The sequence below is a fragment of the Trichosurus vulpecula genome, chromosome 4 (genome assembly GCF_011100635.1).
Source record: "Trichosurus vulpecula isolate mTriVul1 chromosome 4, mTriVul1.pri, whole genome shotgun sequence".
NCBI classification, from domain to species: domain Eukaryota; kingdom Metazoa; phylum Chordata; class Mammalia; order Diprotodontia; family Phalangeridae; genus Trichosurus; species Trichosurus vulpecula.
In genome coordinates, this window is record NC_050576.1 from 289,770,379 (window position 1) to 289,789,136 (window position 18,758).

Sequence of the window (18,758 nt, forward strand, 5' to 3'; positions counted from 1 at the left end):
AAGAAATGAATTAGAAAGAGCATTCTCTAAATGGCCTCTGAAGATTTCTCTTTTTAAGTTCCTTGTCCCAGTTGAGAAGCTGACTCTTTCACTTCCCTGGAAATGTTAATTGCGCAGCCAGTCACCAAAATTTTAATAAACTTTTTCCATGTGCCAGATACTATGCTACATTGTTTGGCCTGCAAAAAACCAAATGATTAGAAAAATAAAATAAAATGAAAAAGCAACCAACTAAATAAACAACAAAAAATTCAGTCTCTCCTCTGATGGAGCTCACAATCTGATGGAGGAGACAACATGCAAACAAATACGTATGAATGTTATATGCAGTATAAGTGGATAAATCCAAGATAGTCAAGATATGGAAGTCACTTGCATTAAATGGGATTGTGAAAGGTCTCTGATAGAAGTTATGAATTTAGCTGGGACTAGAAGGAAGCCAGAGATGGAGCGAGATAGAAATGAGGAGGGATAAAATTCCAGGGATTCAGAATAGCCTGTAGAAATGTCCAGAGTCATGATATAGAGTGCTTTATAGGAAGAACAGCAAGGAGGCCAGTGTCACTGATTCACAGAGTGGTGGGTGGCGTGTAAGAAAACTGGCAAGTTAGAAGGTACCAGGTAATTAAGAGTTTTGACCACCAGACAGGGTTTTATATTTATCCTAGAGGTGATGGGGAATCACTAGAGTTTATTAAATGCAGAGAGTAAAGTAGGAGGGAGAGGGGATGAAATGATCAGACCTGCCTTTTAGTGAGATCAATTTGACAGCTGAGTGGAAAACTTGGAGTTGGGAAAGACTTGAAACATGGAGACCAGCCAATAGGCTTATTGTAATTGTGTAGATGAGAGGATGAGGACCTTCATCAGTGTAGTCACAATGTCAGAGAAGAGAAGAGAGCTCATCTAAGAGATATTACCTAGGTAGCATCAACAGGACTTGGTAACAGGTTGGATGAAGAAAGGAAAAGAATCTTGAGAGAATGAAGCATCAAAGATCATATCTAGGGTGCGAGCCTGACTAAGTTGATGGTGGTACCCTTGTCATTAATAGGAAAATTAAGAAGAGGGGAGTAAAGTCAAGAGCGCGTTTTTGGAGATGTTGATTTTAAGATATCTTTGGAACACCTTTTGGAGATACCCAATAGACAGATGGGAATGTGAGAATGGGAATTATAAGAAGTTAGGAATGGCTGAGCAGATATAGGCATCTTCAAGAAGATGGCCCAGGACTGAACCTTGGTGAATATACATGGTTAGGAGGTATGACGTGGATGATGATCTAGAAAAGGAGGCCAAATAGCAGATATCTGTATGATCCTGGGCAGGAAGACATAAGTAGAAAGGGTGATGTAGTTACAAAGTGAGAGTTCAGACTCTGCATCTTCTGCAAACTTCCCTTGTGACCACAAGCAAATCATTTAAGCTCTTGGGTTTTAGTTTTATCTATAAAATAAGGAAGCTGGACCAGGTGACCTCTCAGGTCCCTAGCTCTGAGGCTGAGTTCCTATGTTGACTAAAGCCCCAGCTCTGTCCCAAATGGGCAAAAAATTATTTTTCACCGAAAAAAGAAGAAATGCAAATAGACCCCAGGTGATCAATTGTGTATTGCCACAGCATCTCAAAGTAAAACAGTCTTTGTAGGAATAACATAGTGTATCAACAGGTAACTATTTTTATTTGGAAAAATCATGGAAACCAATGCCTATGAGTATTACTCTTTTTTTCCAGTACAGTGGATCCATTAAAATGTTATTGAAGTTGTTTTAAAGCAGCTCCATTCTCACAGAATTTACAGTCTTAGAATTGTAAGATACTTTAAAGGTCATGTCTCATCTACTCTCTTTACAACTGAGGAAATTGAGGCCCAAGGAGAGGTCATCCAGTTAATCAGTGGCTGACCTAGGACACCAACCCAGGTGTTCTAACTGTGAGTCCATGGAGATTCCCACTACACATTGACTTCAAAAATTACTTCATAGAATAGTTCTTAGACATTTCTCCACCCTGTATAGCAACAGTGGGAAAATATAGCCTCCTGGTCTTTTTTAGTTTAATAGATTCTTTTATTTGGTGTGGCAGGGCCTTTAGTAGATTTATTGGCTACTGACACTAGGCTCCCCTTTTTAGTTCTCCCCCAGGGAGAATTTAACAATTAAAGTAGCTCCCCAAGTCACAACCATAGATTCACTTTTGTTAAACTACTCTCACATTTATGTCACTTCTTGGCTTTCTATTACAGTAGTTCCAGTACTCATGGGAAAATATATGTTAGACAAGAAGTGTTGGACCAGAACTTTCCCTTATTTTTCTTTTAAAGTCATGACCAATAATGTTTAGGAAAGAAAAGAGACTTGTTGAACTTAGGTTAGTCCAAAAATCAGTGTAATTTAATGTCGAGTCTGAGCTTTATTTCTGGAGCCAAATATTATTTTTATGTGCTTCATAACCACATGTAAGTCTGCCCTTCTTGACTTAATTGATTCCATGAAAACCGTGTTAAGTGATTCTGGCTTCAGCCTACCTTTCCAGCTTTATTTCCCATTTCTCCTCATTTTTATACTCTATGTTCCAGCCAAACATGCCTGAAGTTGATTTGCCATTGCTGGTCTCAATGCATGAGTACATTCTACTTCCCATGCCTGGAATGCATTCGCTCCCTGCAGAATCCTTCTCTCTTTTTTCTTCAAGGTTCAGCTCTAGTCTGAACTTACATAGGAAGAATTCCTTGATTCTAGTTCCCCTTATATTCAACACCCATTTTTAGTATTCTCTTCCTCCTCAGTCTTCCTAAAGCAGTTTTTTCCTCCATTCTCTCCTGTGTTTCCATCCAAAGCTACCTTATGTTTTACTTGCCTAAGTACCTGTTCTATCTCCTTTCCCCTAGTAGTATATGAACTCCCTGAGGACCAGAACAGCATCATTTTTCTTTATTCATTATATACTTTTCTCCTAACACAATGTTTTGTATTTCACATTTTGTTCAACTTAATTGAGAATTCGTGGACCTAAAACCCATCAAATTCATTGTCCATACTTTTACTCATGAGGAAACCTGAGGCTAAGAGACAGTGTGACTTGCCCAAGGTCAGGTAATAAACATTATAGAAAGAATTTGAACTCAGACTTCCAGACTTTGGATCAAATGCTTTTTTCCCACTTTACCAGGAGCGAGCAGAAGATATATTATGGCTATCACAGCAGATTGAGAAGTGAGAAGCTAGTAGTACTATATGTTCCTAAGATATCAAAGAAGATATTGTAAATTTAATTCAAGGCAAGACCTTTATTAAGTAACTACTACTATGTGCAAGGTACCAGGCAATGAAATGACAATGGTTACCCGTGTATCTGTAGTATAGTCTCTGTCCGTTTGAACTAATTTTTTTTTTGAACGTTGGATATTTGCCTCATTTTTCTTTCAATCATTGCCATATGTAACTTGTACAGTGGATAGATCTAATTAATGTGAAAAAAGAAAGAGCCAGGTGGCACAGTAGATAAATACAGCACTGGATTTGGAATCAGGAAGACTCATCTTCCTGAGTTCAAATCCAGCCTGAGACACTTAATACCTGTGTGACCCTGGGCAAGTCGCTTAACCCTATTTGACCCAGTTGCTCATTTGTAAAATGAGCTGGAAAAGGAAATGGCAAACCACTCCAGTATCATTGCCAAGAAAACCCCAAATGTGGTCATGAAGAATCTGAGACAACTGAAATGACTAAACAATTATAATGACAACATTTATTTCTGTCTCCACATATGCAAAACCCAATGGGCTGATGCACAACAAGTTTAACTGAATCACTTCATTTTTAAAGGATTTGATTTCAGTTTTGTTAAAAAAAATAACCAAAAAAAGCAGGTTTTTTTGTGTCTAGATAATTTTAAAAATACTCAAATATTCCCAACCACAGTTTAGTTGAATTTTTCACTTTCATAAAACTTATAAACATATTCTAAGATTGTCATTTAAAACCTAAGTCCCCTCTCTCTTTTCAACATTTTAGTGCATCATGGACAGAAAAACTTACTTGGTTTAGCATTTGTCACATTGTACCACAACTCTATCATCTACATTCTTGGCCAATGTAAAAGGAATTCAGTCAGATTTTATTTTTCTATCTTTTTTTGCTTGAGAGAGAAATCCAAAAACTAATATTAATAAATTATATTAATATATCATATTTCTTCCAAGGAACTCCAAGTGTTTTGCATATATACTATTCAGAAAAACAAATGAGGTATCCTATGGTGGCTAATAGACATTATTTTCCTTGAAAATTGAGTCCTCAGTCAATCTGCATGTAAAGTGACAGTATTTTCTATTAGCTTGTCTTTTGAGTTGCAACATAATCATATTATCAGCTGGAAAGGATTTTATAAACATTCAATCCAACCCCCTTCATTAACATATGAGAAATCCTAGATAGAGTGAAGTAATGACTTGTCCAAGTAACCTAGCTCTCTAAGTGGTAAAGGAAGGGCTAGAATTGAGATCTCCTGATTCCTGATTCAGTATCCCTATTCTCTCCTCCCACCCTGTTGCCTCTACATTTATGGGCTGTTTCGTGATATTCTTTCTTTGGTGATCATTTCTTTAAAGACTTTTTTTAATGATAAGAATTAATTTACCTGGTGAAAACATATACTACATGTGTTTTATATTCATCAATTTTGAAAGTGTATTATACACATACACATATGTATACATATATATTTTTTTCTCTTTTCTTCTATAGGGGATTTGGGTACCTGAAGGAGAGACAGTAAAGATACCTGTGGCTATAAAGATTCTCAATGAGACAACTGGTCCAAAAGCTAATGTTGAGTTCATGGATGTAAGTATAAACATTTCATATCTTTGATTTCTTTCCAATAGTGACATGGCTTTTTGGTAATTTCAAAACAAAACAAACAATAACCTTAAATAAACAAAACAAAAAAACACTTTTTTCTGCAATTTACAAACTTTGTCTTTAGCAACAGGTCAAATCTTGGGTTTCAAAAATTCTCCAGGACTACCCCAGATTAGAGTAAGAAATGCTTAATTTATGTCTATACTTCTGATTTGCCTAGGAAGAGTTAGCCTGAGCATTTGGAAATTGGCCAGACTTGCAATCCAGTATTCTCTAAATGGAATTCTTCTCTCTATTGGCTCTCCTGTCTAGTTTTCTAGGTGTTACTAATTATTCAGTTACAGTTCCTTTAATAAAAAATACTCCATAAAATTGTTATAAATATAAAAGGAAAAATATGTTGGCTATTTTTATTGAATGCTCCAGAAATTACAAGCATATTACTTTAAAATAGCCATATCAGCTCATCATTATTATATATGTGTTGGTAATGAGGAGGAGGAAGATTATGTTGGTATTGATGTAGTAAAATGACCCCATCTGTTCTATTTTGTTATGTTCATGTCCTCTTGTGTAAAAAATTTGTTGCTAAGTAGGACTTGTAGTTAGGATGTGCTGTATTGGATTTAGAAGTTGACCTAAGTCAGACAGCCTATATTTGAGATGTACTGTCTTTGGCTAAACTCCCAAGTTAGAACCTAGAGGTAAAAAGGCCTCCTTCTATTGAATAACAGCCTTGTTAGTCCTAAAGGAGAGAAGTGTTGAGTAAGGTCAACCTCTTTATGACCTCAAATAGGCTTCTATTACTTTTAGATCCCTAAACATCAGCTAAAGACATATTTAGCACATAGTCAGGGTGGTGCCTGAGAATATTCCCTTTTGAACCATTCAAAAGTTTTTGGCACCATGCCTGGAAAACATGTCAAAGCATAAAGCTGAGACATTTTCCAAGGAATAGACAAGTATCCTATTTTAAGTTAATCAGAAACAAGGATTTGCAAAAGAAATGTCAAATTTTGAGGAAAAAAACAACTACCAAAAACTTTACCCATGAGTAGAAATGGTACAGACTGTGGGAGACAGAGAAACAGACTTGTACAGCCTAGTCTGCAGTCACTGCTGAAATCCAGAAGAATGCTAATAACTCTGCTGGATGCCCAGGGCAGCCATTTTTGTCATATTTCCATGGCAACAGGAAGGCAAAAGGGGGTTAAGAGGCTACAAAATAATCACCTAAAAGCTCTGAAAACCTCATCACTATTTTGAATGATTATTTGAAAGCTCCTAACCCCATTTTTTTTTTGGCTGATCCAAAGTCTATTCCCATGGAAACAGGAGTGGGAATGGCAACTTGAAGTCTTAGAGTGCTGCTGAATTTTAGATGAGGCCGCAATTGAGTCACGAAAAGAGTCATTTTCTCAAAGCTACTGGTGGATTTGGGAACTGACAGACTCCAAAGGGTCTTTTTTTTTCAGTTTTAAGTATTAAAAACAGGGGGAAATATTTTAAAATTTCTTTCTTATCCCTCTTGTGTTATGTCTGTGAGACGGATTAACATGTTGAGAAGCTGCCATCAGCACAATTTCAGAACATGGCAGATAGGATCTTTGCCTGCCATTTGGGGCTTTCCTGCAGTGTTTAAAATGTTCTGTGTGGAAGAAAGAGGCAGGTTGTCTAGTGAAGTGGGAGATGCCTTTAGTATTATATTTCTCATTGAATTAGAAAATAGGGGGGATATTCCCAGATCTGATGGAAATCTACCCATTCCTCCCCAGTTTATTTTGTGTATATCATTAATAAGGTTGGCTGCAATGTTGGGCAAAAAATATGATGGTACCTGTATATAGTAGAATGACGAATGGATTTAGCTAGAGTAGCAAAGTTAGATCAGGTTACTTAAAAAAAAGTTACAAATAACACAAGTGGCTTTCTACATTCTTCCAAATGCAATTTTAAGCCAAAACAAAGTAATATGTTTTTTTAGGAACACAGTGCTTGAATTGGTTAAACTTTTTGTGGTTAATAGTGGAATTGTGAAAGAAAGCATGGAAAACTGACTAGAGAGATGAAGTAGGGTCAGGAAGGCCTGGGTTTAAGTATCACCTCATGCACATATTGGATTATGCCTTCAGGGAATTCTTTAGAGTTATTAATTGCAGAGTAAGTGCTAATATGCATTGGAAAAGGGGGTTTCCTCATTGGGATTTCCTTGTATCAAAAAAAATCCCACATTGTTGCTATTCAGTTCACAAGATTCATGGGACTTTCTTGGCAAGGATGCTGGAGTGGCTTGCCAGTTCCTTGTCCAGTGGATTGAGGCAGACAGAGGTTAAATAATTTGTCCAGGCTCACACTGCTAGTAAGTGTCTGAGGCTGGATTTGCACTCAGGTCTTCCTTACACCAGACCCAGAACTCTATCTACTAGCCATCTAGCTACCCCCAAATCACACATACTTTATACCATTTGGTATGGTGAGTTGAAAAAAAGAGTGCAAAGAAAAAGTATTTACTTATGGTGAGCACAGAACCATATAATTGTCCCATAAATGCATGTATTTTGTTTTCACGTTAGCCATGACTTCATCGGTACAGTGTATTGATGAGTCAAATCCTTCCACTAAGACAAATCATCGTCTGCTTGGCCACTTGAAGTATAAGAGAGTTGCCTGACAGGTTAAGAAAGGTAGGCCTTGTCAGGGAAGCATTTAGCCAGCATGGTCAAAGTGAAGACTTAAACACATGCCTTCCTGACTCCAAAGCCAACTCTCTAGCCACACTATGTCATGCTACCTTTCCCAGGAACTTTTGTATTTTATTCTCCCATTCCACTGTTCCCATGATGAGTGTTTATGTAATGCCTGACATAGAAAAATGGTTGCAATTCACACAGAAAATGTATACATTACCTCTAAGATTCCTGCACACGTCCAAAAGAGCAGTCAAACACAGTTTTTCTTAGAAATTTCAGAATTGTCAGAAAATAAACTGGAAGTGGTTTAAATTCTATTAAATGCTGTACTAAATGCATGGGACAAGCAATTTGACCACTGAGTTGTTATCTCAGTGCCTCAGAACATTACTAATGGATTTCTAATAACAATAATGATATAGCATAAATTTTGAGTGAACGAGTGACCATCCTTTCTTCTTCCCATAAGAGGAAAACACAAAACAACAAAAATAGTATTTCTTCAAACTTTTTTGAAGGACAGCTTGTATTTCACATATGCTTTTAGTTCTTATTTTCTAATAGGGCAGGAAACCGATTCTTTTTCCTACCCAGCATGACATAAACATAGCTAAGAAATAATGTTAACGGCTAGGCTTAATGGATTTGGGGAGCATGGCCTACTAAAATCTGACATGTCTCAGTCAATTTATAGAAAATAACATTTGAGCATACACACATTTTCCATTTAACAATAGCTTTTGAACTATCTTTTAAAAAAAAAAAAGCATTGCTTCATGGACATTTACATTCAATTTTACTGAAGCCCCAGTGTGCCTCCTGTCACTCTCTTTGCCCAGAGAAATTAACTGAACAAGAGTCACACAAACCCAGGGCTTTGTATCCACTAATAAATTCTACAGTAATCATAAAAGCTTCAAATGATCATGGCTACATAAACTATTAAAGCCAAGGATTTAGTATGCAAAATCCAAATTGTCCCCAGGCTCTGCTTCCTTGCTACTGAAAGTAGCTGAAAGTGGTGCTTCCTATGGAATGACAGAGTTTGGAAGGACTACATGGACATTGGGTGTGATTTTATTTCACTTTCAAGGGTTCTGAAGCTATTTTATAATAATATATTCAAATGACTGAATAATTTGTTAAGAAAGAGAGAAAAAAATCCAAAAAAAGTAGGAGGGCAAAGAAGCACATTTAAGTGAGCCTAAAATGAGGAAAATTCTACAGTCTTCTAATACGCAATATTTTAGTAACTTCTCAAAATTACTTTCTTCATGTTTAACCCCAAATACTCTTTGCTTCGTCGTCAACCACCCTGTTTTAGTTAAGTATCCCACTGCAATTAGACTTCTTTGGAAGCTGTATTTTGATTCAATATGCTATAATTTACAAAGCTGCAACTTGAGTATTTTAAATGGACCCTTATTGTGTCATCCATCAGCTTCTAATCATCTACCCTAGCCTTCCTTAATCAATAAGAACCATTGACTTATTTCATATTGCTATGTGTATCTACTTCTTTTCGTCCTAAGAAGAGCAAGTGTATTTTCATTGTTGCGGTATTTCTTTAAAATAAATTACTTTTAGATGTCTGGTACTTTTTCTTGCTTTCCACTCTTTAAAATTTATTTATTTTTATTCTGAAATTAACAAAGACCAAACAAAATTAGCATTTCCTTATAAGAAGTAGAATGGAAAAAGAGGAATGTACATGACTGTGAGTCTCTTACTATTTGCTTTTCCTTTTAGCATGTAATACATGTAACTTTAGAAGCTTCCCTGTTTGTGTTTTCCTCTGATATTTCTTCTGTTCTTTTCTATGCATTTTTAAAAAATGCTTTAATGGCTCCCTTTTCTTCTTATACTCTCTTTGAAATCATTCTTACTACCTTTCTTTTACCCTCACCAAAAAAAAAAGTTGAAAACAAAACCCTTATAAAAATCTGTATAGACAATCATAAGAAATCCCCTTACATTGGCTATATCTAAAAAATATTGGTCTCATTTTATAACTTGAGTATATCTCCTCTCCATCAGGAGGTGGGCAGCATCCTTCATCAATCCTCTGCAATTGTTTTTTATGATATTGATTAGATCTCTTAAGTCTTTCAAAGATTTTCATTTTCTTTACACTGTTTTTACTGTGTAAGTGGTTCTGGTTTCTGCTCACTTTACACTACCTCAGTAGACACATGTCTTCCAAAGTTTCTCTGATACCATCTCTTTCGTCTTTCTTGTGGCACATAGTATTCCATTATATTCACATACCATATTTTGCCCAGCCATTTCCTGATGAAAGGGTGCCATCTTGCTTTCCAGTCATTTTCTCTAAAAAAGTTTGCAACAACAATGCTACTACAGCTGCTGTGGAGGTGTAAGGCCAATAACACCAGCACACAGGAGTGCTGCTAGCACAGTTCCTTTGATCTATTTTTCTAAGGAAAGAAACTTCAAGGGGTTTACAATCTCACTTTAATTATATGTGTGTGTGTGTGTGTATATATATATATATATATATATATATATATATATATATATATGTATGTATGTATTTATATATCATTTACAAAAAGTCATCACCCTGAACTTAAGAGCAAATACAGACAGAAATTACAAGCAGAAATCATATAAACAGAGCAAATAACACAAATCATCCTATCTATCATAGCAGTAGATACATAGTTACTAGAGAGACAAGCAACAACATCTGGATGTTTCAAAGCCAGGGGTGGGGAGGGTCCAACAGATAGCCAGAGTCTTGTCTGGCCAAATCACCAACATTATTCCAATGAGTGTGCCCCCAAAGGCAAAATGCTGACCTCTTAATATATATATATATATATTTATACACTTCTTCAGGGTCAGAGGGCGTCACAACCATGGGACTCAAACCCAGGTGACCTAGGCCTTCTCCTGACATAAGCAGGTCATGGAAGACTCCTGATTCAAAGGCAAGACTCATTAAAGGCACTTGACTGCCTTAGCATTCCAAAAGAGAAGACAACAAAAAAGTGCCACCCTAATTACCATTATAAAGTGCTATACATATTTTTGTACATAGGGTTTTTTTTTCTTTTAATGTACATATTTCAAATTATTAGTTATTTGCAACATTTTTATATAGCTGTTAATAGTTTATATTTCTTCTTTGAGAAGCATCTGTTCATGTCTTTTGGTCACTAATCTATTGGGAAATGGTTATTGTTTTTGTATATTTGAATCTGTTCCTTACATATTGGATATCAGAGCTTTACCAGGGGAATGATGAAAAGTTGTCCCTCTCCCTCCATTAACTACTTCTAAATATTCTCTATGATATCTCCATTCTTGCTTTTGTTGGTATGACATAACTCAATTTGAAGTCTCAATGCATAGATAGTATTATATATAGGGCATTCATTGACGAGACATTCTTTTATATTTTAAATAAATTTATCTTTATTTTAAAATTGCAGTAGTCCCACAAAAAGACAAATAGATAATGATGAATGTTAACATGATGGTGATGGTGATGATAATACTTGACATTTATATGGTGGTTTCAGGTTTACGAAATATTTTACATATGTTACCCTATTTTATCCTCACTACCCTGTGATGTAGGTATTATTCTTATGACTACATATGTCTTGATTAATAGGGTAAATAAACAGGAAATTGAGAGAAAGAGAGATTGAATGACATATCTAGTTCACACAGACAGTTTCTGAGACAGGATCCAACCTCAGGGCTTCTGAACTCTAAATCCAATTCTGTCCTTCCATTCTTTATTCTATGGGATATTCTATATCTCCCATATTGGATCTTAGTATGTAATTAGTACATAGTGCTTTAATTATAGTCTTCATTTCTAATATTATCGGGAATCATTCCCACAGTTCCCAGTTACTATCCACTATCCACTGTTACAGTGATGATTTCAGTAGGTCAACATTTCATTTTTAAATTTTAGACCAGATTTAAATCCTTTCACCCAAATGAGTTGTACTGATTTAAATCTATAAATATAGTACAGCTTTTTTTTTGGTTATTGAAAAAAATGCAAAAGTCACATTAAAAAAGGTTTAGCTTTCTAAATGTCACAAAATCCCCTATGGCTAGAAAGAGGGATTTTGAGAGGTCAGTTAACCCATCATCTTGCCTCCAAGCAGAATTGTACTTAAACTTCCCTTGAAGTGTTAGATTGCTATTTTTCTCAAAAATCTCTGGAGAAGGAAATTTTATAACCTACATTAAAATCATGTTCAATCTGCTGTAGTTATACACAAACACCTGTAGTAAGCAAGTATTTCCATGATGCCTGAATGTTACTCTTTCTTTATGTTGTCACTTGCCACTTGATCATAGATAGAATGATTAATAGAATATAAGCTCCATGAAGGCTAGGTCTGTTTCACTTTCGTCTTTGTATTCAAAGTGCCTAACATAGTACCTGGCATTGAGTAGGCACTTAATAAATATATGCTAATAGATCGATATATTAATGTTTCCACATATAACTAAGTTTCTATATTACTGAATACATATATTTCCAACCTTTAGTCTTGTCTTCTTCATTGAAAGAATGAAGAATGTATAGCACCTCTTTTGGAGGGATTGGCTACACTGATGAGATCACATTCACTGATGTTAGTATATTGACTTTCACAAACCTTAAGCAATAAAGAGACTTTGTGGTGATTCTTCAGTCATGTGTGACTCTTCATGACCCCATTTGGTGTTTTCTTAGAAAGATACTGGAGTGGTTTGTCATTTCCTTCTCCAGCTCATTTTACAAATGAGCAAACTGAGACAAGCAGGATCAAATGACTTACCCAAGGTCACATAGCTACTAAGTGTCTGAGGAAGATGAGTCTTCCTGACTTCAGGCCTGATGCTTTGTCCACTATACCACCTAGCTGGTAGAGACTTGATGATGACTGTATTGCTATTTTATCTGGTATATGGAATTCCTGATGAAGAAACTCCTTCTAACAATGCAGAAAAGGAACTGCTTTGCAAGAGTACTCTTAGAGTATTGCTGTAGGGAGTAAGTTGTTAAATGACTTGGTCAAGGTCATATAGATAGTATTATCTGGGCCAGAAGCTGTCTTCAACTCTTCAGGACAATTAAGCCAGCTCTAAGTATTCACTGTATCACACTGCCTCTCATGGACTTTATTATTCCTATATTATTCCTACCAAAAACAACTCATGTTTATGTCATGCTTGATGATTAAAAAATGTCTTTATGTGTATCATCTTACTGGATCCTCAAGGGAAGCCCATACATGAGTGATGTAAGCATTAGCAACTCCATTTTATATCTCAGTGACATTCATTGACTTCTCCTAGGGACACCCCTAATAAATCACCCAGGTAAGATTTAATCTCGTTCATTTCTTAAAACCAGTGCTTTATTTCACTGCATTGTTTCAAAAAAGAATTGTTCACAGCATTGTAGGCCCTTAAAAAAAGCCCAAGATGAGTTTGATTTGCATTGAAGTTCAGGTAATAAGATAATCTTCATAGCGATGTTCGATGCTGCCCGTGGCTCCTAACTACCCCTGTGTTCACTGGATGGTGAAGTGTTCTCATCATCGTAAGGAGACACTCTGTCACTTACAACAGCAGAGAGCCAGGCACCATATGATTAGAAATCTGAACGAACGCCTCTGTGGTGGTAGAAATATTAGACTAGTTTGACATGTTAAAATAAGCAGTCAGCGAGAGCCCTTCATCTCTTCAGAATTTTTTTTAAAGCCTAGTTTACAGCAGTGATCCGGGGATCTACAATTTTTATCGAGGGTTTTGATCTACTTACAAGTTTAATCTAACCTCTCTGAACTTAAATGTTCACATTATCTGTTAGAAAATAATTAGAAGCTGTAAGCAAAAGTCTGCATACACAAAGTTCCTTGGGAGTCCCCAAGCTCATTGAGTTGAAGAACTTGATGGATGCTGGTCAGCTGATATTGGGCCAGTGGCTAATAATAGAAAGAAATGCTGCTTAGCTAGGTGAGAAAATTAACTTGGGAAAAATGAAAATGAAACATTTGGGATTTATGATTGGACATAAATTTCCCTTTTTCATTAGTTTCTTGGTGAGAGAATAACCAAGGGAACTGGTCTTTTTGCTGGTAGTTTTATAATTAAGATCAACGGGGCCTCTGGATTTTACCTAAATTCCCTGCACTTTGCTATTATTCCCAAGGATAGACTTTAGTGAACCAGGATTATGTTGGGTTTCAGCTCCATAAAAATGATAAATATAACCGACCACTAGTTTTAGAATTGTCAGCTCTGACAAGAATGTGTAAATAAGTTAGTGGAAACTTTTGGAAACTTGTTGCTGCAAATGCAAGGGATTTCTACATAGAACCAGAAAATCTTCCTGGCTGTAATTAGAATATCAGAGTTTTATTGAAATACCTCTTCACTGAATATCCCTTTATACCTTGAATGCTTTCCCTTTTCCCATCTCCTCTGGGCTTCCCTGGCCTCCTTCATGACTCAACACAAATCTTAACCAACTACCAGAGCCCTTTCCCTCCCTGTGGCTAATCTCTTCCCCCTGAAATTACCTTCCATTTACCCCCTCTTTGTCTTTGATATTCATTGATATTTGTGTGTTGTCTCTCTCATTATAATGTGATCCCCTTGGGTTGTGTTAAAGAGGGGAAAGGAAGGAAATAAACGTTTATTAAATAAAGCACCTACTATGTGCCAGGCATTATGCTAAGAACTTTATGGTCCTCACAAAAACCCTAGGAAGTAGGTATTATTATTACCCCCATTTTACAGTTGAGGAAACTGAGACAAATAAAGCTTAAGTAACTTGCCCAGGGTCACTAGTCAGCTAGTAAGTGTCTGAAGCTAGATCTGAATTCAGGTCTTCCTGCCACAGACCCAGCATTCTATCAGCTTCCACCAGATACCCTTTGGGGCCGAGAACTGTGTTAGTAGTTGCTTTTCTTTTCAGCACCCCTAAAAACGTATGGTTCCCTACATATCATTTAAGAGGTTAAAAGAAAAATAATAACGGTAGGGAACCCCATAATACCCACACGCCAGGTCCTGCCGAAAGAATTCGACTCAAGCCTTTTCAGCCAAGGGAAAAGACAAAGTTTATTAAGGATTCACCATAATGAGTTGTCTTAAGAAATCCCACCCTTTGTGATGCCTGTTTTCACAAGCAGGCAGCTAGATTGAATCTGAGAGCCTCCAAGGAGGCAAGATAAAACTTATATAAACAAAGATTGTGGGAGGGATTGAGGGGTGGTCTGGGATGACTACAGGGGGGGTTTAGGGAGGGTCTTGAGAAGGAGTCTAAGGAGGAGCTTGATGGGACCCCAGGGACTAGGATGAGGTCAGACTCTAGGAACCAAGAGAATGGGATTAAGGGTGGGAAGTAGCTGAAGGAATGGATATTGATAGTTGATACTAAGGCTGGGGAGTAGCTGGACAACAAAGGGCAAGGCTAGGTAGAGATTTGGGCCTAATGATAATGTAAGGCTTATGGCCTTAGGCGAAAGCCAGATCTAGTTGGAAGACTCAAGGAGAGTTCAAGGGGGCTCCTGGAGACTGTATTCCAGGTTCAAGGGTGTTCCCAGAGACTGTACCCTCATCGTGCCCACATGAGAATACAGAGGGAACTATAGCTTGCTCTAAGTCATACAACTAGTAAGTGATGTTTATGGAAGAACCAGAAAGCAAAAGATGCTTCAGCCTCATTCTTCTTACTTCATCTCTTCGTCATCCAACCAGGAACTTCAAGGTTATACCTCCAATGTCACAACAATTGACTAAGACCATGAGAATTACTCTCCCCCCACCTTGTGATTTAGCAGATACTCAGTTTTCTTCCTGTATTTTAAAATACTAATTGGACTAGGGTAAGAATTCTCCATTTTCAAGACACTCCGTGTATTTTCACTGACTCTTTCATGCCTGAGTTCTCTAGCTTATCACTGCCTCTTGGCTTCCCTGGTTTTCCAGCTAAAATCCCACTTTCTCCAAGGAGCCTTTCCAGATTCCTCTTAATACTAGTGCCTTGCCTTTATTGATTATCCTCAATTTAACATGTACAAATATGTATATACACACATGTAAGTGTGTGTGTATATCTGTATATATATACATACATGTATGTGTGTATGTGCATATACATACACATACATACATACACATGCATATATATAGTTTGCATACTACGCAAACAATTATGTCCCCCATTAGACTGATTTCCTCAAGAACTTCCCTTTTTTCTATATCCGCAGTATCTTAGCACAGTGCCTGTGATGGAATCCTAATAAAGCTGCTCCCAGACCCAATATTCTAACTTCCTAGGCCTCACTGAACAACAGGCATGCCCTAATTTGACTATACAATCTGGCTTTAACCACACCACAGGCCCCCAGACCCAATACAACCACTGCCTTTACCTAGCCTCTGCCCCCCGATCCAATTCTCATGTTTAAACAGGTGTGTCCATGTTCTCAACCACAACCACATCATCCATCTAGCCCAGGACAGGACCACAATACCTAGCTATCCATCTTGACCAGACAGGACCACAATAGCTAGCCAATCAGAAAGCAATATGACCAGGATTTTTGACCACTGAACCACAGAAGGGGCTTCCTCTACCGTAATAGTAAAGAACTGACCTCGAGTAAACTTGTAATACAGAGAGGCTTATTACAATATCATTACCACACATAAATGCCCCTCCCCCCATTTGGGGTTTCTGTATGCATTGTGGGTAACCATATATGCAATTTCATCAAGGCTGGGACCCCTCCCCTATTGCCAATCCTTTTGCAAACCCCTCCTGCCTTTTTAATATTCATAATTTCTGTTGCATAAGCAGCATCATTACACTATAAAATTGCCTATCTTGTCTTACTAAGTTGCTGGTTCCTTTTGGAACCCAGCCCATTGGAGGCACCATTTCCAATAAATGCCTTTACTTGGATTAGAGGTGGTCTGACTCTGAATTCTTTGAGATGGTGTCCCACCACAGCACACCATGAAACCTCAACAATTTTGGCATCCCTGGGCAACATCTCTGACTCTGACCCCCACCCCAACACACACACACACACACACACACACACACACACACACACACACACACGGAGCAGGGTCATTCCAGACAACCCCTGCAACTAACCATGAAACTGTTAACACCTGGACCATAATAAGCATTTAATAAATGCCTAATGTTTGTATGAAAATCTTGCCATACTAATATCCTCCTTTCTGAAATATGCCTTTTTTGGTTTGTTGTTTAAAACTTTATTCCTAAAAGAATTGGGAAACAGAAAAGAGAAATAAATGGGGGAAATGACTCAGCATTCTTTACTGTCATGAGTTGGTTTTATTGGTGTCAGAAAAAAGTTCTTGGTCTTGAGAAAGCCCATAGGCTCTCTCACTTTATTTTTTTTTTTAATTTGAAGAAACATTCTTTATGTGCCTATTATGTGAAAATCACTTTATAAATATTGAGAGTTATAGTATTCTGGAGAAGAAGCAAATATTACATAACATCTAGGCACAACTCACTGGTGATTGTAATTTTATATTCCAACTGATCTAAAGATCTCTAAAATTAAGTAATGTCTGAATACTTTACAAACTGTTCACAAGGCCTTCTGAGCAGTAAATTGATGTTGATCCACAAAGTCTTACCACTATTGAAAATTAATGGATGTAGAAACTGAAGGAAATCATTTCATGACCATGTCTTTTTCCCCTCTCTTCAGCCAGTGATTTCATTTTAAAATATCTATCTTTTTGGAAATCTTATTCCCTAACTGTAAATCTGTTTCCATATACTTCAGGAAAGCGTGTGACTATTAAGGAAATAGCATTTCTATTTACAGATGTGAATTGGGATCATTATAAGCCATTTGGATACAATCCTGCTGGCATAGTTTTCTAATTGAAAGAGAGAGCAAAAGATTTTGCTGATAGAATTGAGAGAAAAGCCAAGAGTCCTTCTAGGGAGGAAAGTAGAACTTGCTTAATAAACGTTGTCATTTGTTTAGTGCCATTTTTCTGGCCAAGAAAACATAGATTATATTGTCTGTACGTGAAAGTTTTCATTCAAAACTTGCAGAGACTTATATAAGCATTAAATTTAACACATATGTATACATGCAAATATTCATATAGATCTATAATATTATCAATTTGAGGTTGATCAATTTGAGATCTCTTAAGAGATCCCTCAAGTAATGCAATTATGACAAATTTCATGCCTGCCTATCGTGAGCATCATATGTTCCTGTCCCCATCGTTCACTACTAGATGGGTACAGTCAATGCACTGGCAGACTTGGGAGAGATGGAGGTCTGTTCCAAGGTTATACTTCAAGCAAGTGAAGATTGAGACATGAAATCTCTTGGCTTCATATCAAGTTTGTGTTATCCTTTGGAAAACAAAACAAAACAAAGTAGTTTCCCCTAGGTATTACCAGGGTATCTCTTTGGCTACTATGGTCCAGATCTGTCATGGAGAGAGCTTCAAACCTTCAAAACAAAAGAAGGCTAGGAGGATTCTCCCCCATGAATTCATTACTTTGTTAGAGTGAATATATATAATTACCCACTATGGATCACATAATTTTATCATTAGAGTATTGAAAAATATCAGAACTGGAAGTGGTTATGTATCTCTTATTCAAAGACCTCTAGCTAAAATGAACCTTCCTTCTAAATGACAAGGCAGTTGGTTTTTCCTTTTATCAATTGTTTGATAAATTGTTTATATATATGAGTATAACCTGCCTCTCATCAGCTCCACCCAATGTCATTTAATTCTTTCCTACATAGTAGGCCTACAGAAACTTAAACATAGCTATTGTGTACCATCTAAGGCTTCTCTTCTCTGAAGTAAACTCTTACACCCTCCAGCTGATTCCCACATGGCCTGATCTTGAAGCCACTCTCCATCTTGGTCTCTTTCTCTTGCAAAGTCTCTAGTTATATGTCTATCCTTCCTGAAATGTGTCAACCAGAATCTAACATGAAATAAATGAAAAAGCATTTATAAAGTATGCTTTGCCAAACATGGTGTTTAGCACTGTGGATATAAATGTAAAAATAAGATATCCCCTGCTGTCAAAGAGATCATGCTTTACGTAGGGAGAGGCAAAACAATGGGCATTTCTATACCATTTCAAGGTTTGGGAAGTGCTTTCTATATATTGTTTCATTTGAGT

The 18,758-nt window shown here is 36.9% G+C and overlaps 1 protein-coding gene across 1 annotated transcript in view; it reads left to right on the top strand.

The window, feature by feature from the left end:
* Positions 1-18,758, top strand: part of LOC118847131 (receptor tyrosine-protein kinase erbB-4) — a 275,926-nt gene that overhangs the window by 221,062 nt on the left and 36,106 nt on the right. Inside the window, exon 17 of the mRNA XM_036755723.1 lies at positions 4,746-4,844. Within this exon, the coding sequence (XP_036611618.1) occupies positions 4,746-4,844 (99 nt within the window). The remainder of the gene's footprint in view (positions 1-4,745; positions 4,845-18,758) is intronic.